The sequence below is a fragment of the Acanthamoeba castellanii genome (assembly GCF_000313135.1).
Source record: "Acanthamoeba castellanii str. Neff unplaced genomic scaffold scf7180000084777, whole genome shotgun sequence".
NCBI classification, from domain to species: domain Eukaryota; phylum Discosea; order Longamoebia; family Acanthamoebidae; genus Acanthamoeba; species Acanthamoeba castellanii.
Window position 1 is genome coordinate 742,899 of NW_004457712.1, and position 730 is coordinate 743,628.

A 730-nucleotide genomic window follows, 5' to 3' on the forward strand; every position below is an offset into this window, starting at 1 on the left:
ACACACACACACACACACACACACACACACACACACACACACAAGGGAACGCCCAAGCTTGGACTCATGTGCTGAACGATGACCGACCAACAGGGTCCCCACAAGCGAGAGCCCAAGTATCCACCGGCGGTCGTCGATCGCAGTTGCGGCGAGGCCGTCCTTCGCGGCGCTCACATCTACGCCGTACGCCTTTCATTTTTATGATTTATGATTTTTGATTTCTTAATCATTGCTTAACGCACCACCCGATCTCTATCGACTCAGGCTGGCGTGATCGCAGCGGCGGGCGACCGTACGGCCCAGGCACTCATCCGATCCCGCGTGTGATGCACGAGACTCACATTGTGTTTGTTTGTTCGTCTTACGCTGCTGCCGCCAGTGCATAAGGGCGACATGGTGTCCGTGTTCGTGGACGACGGGAAGGGCGGGAAGACCGGAAAGCTCACCCGCGGCGAGTTCGTACACGACGCGGGCAACTGGCTGTTCGTGGGCAACGGCAGAATGACCATGGTACTTACGTCGCGTGCGTGCACATTCCACATAACTCTCTTCTTGTTGTTGAAGATTATTCTTAACATTCCACCAACGACCAACACTACTGCGATCAGGGGAGAGGCCAGATGTTCTCGGGCACCTCTGGCGTGGCGATCGAGATGGTACCATCGATGGCCCGGGCCTCCTCACTTCGCATTGCTGACATACCAGGACCCAATTCATCATCTTTGCAGGT

General features: G+C 55.8%; 1 protein-coding gene across 1 annotated transcript in view; it reads left to right on the forward strand.

Moving 5' to 3' along the window:
* The window catches only part of ACA1_291120 (PUA domain containing protein), a gene marked incomplete at both ends in the record, with an annotated part of 5,027 nt that overhangs the window by 1,331 nt on the left and 2,966 nt on the right, over nt 1-730 (forward strand). The window contains 4 exons of the mRNA XM_004368032.1: nt 94-183; nt 265-292; nt 380-510; nt 609-656. Coding sequence (XP_004368089.1) covers nt 94-183; nt 265-292; nt 380-510; nt 609-656 — 297 coding nt within the window. The remainder of the gene's footprint in view (nt 1-93; nt 184-264; nt 293-379; nt 511-608; nt 657-730) is intronic.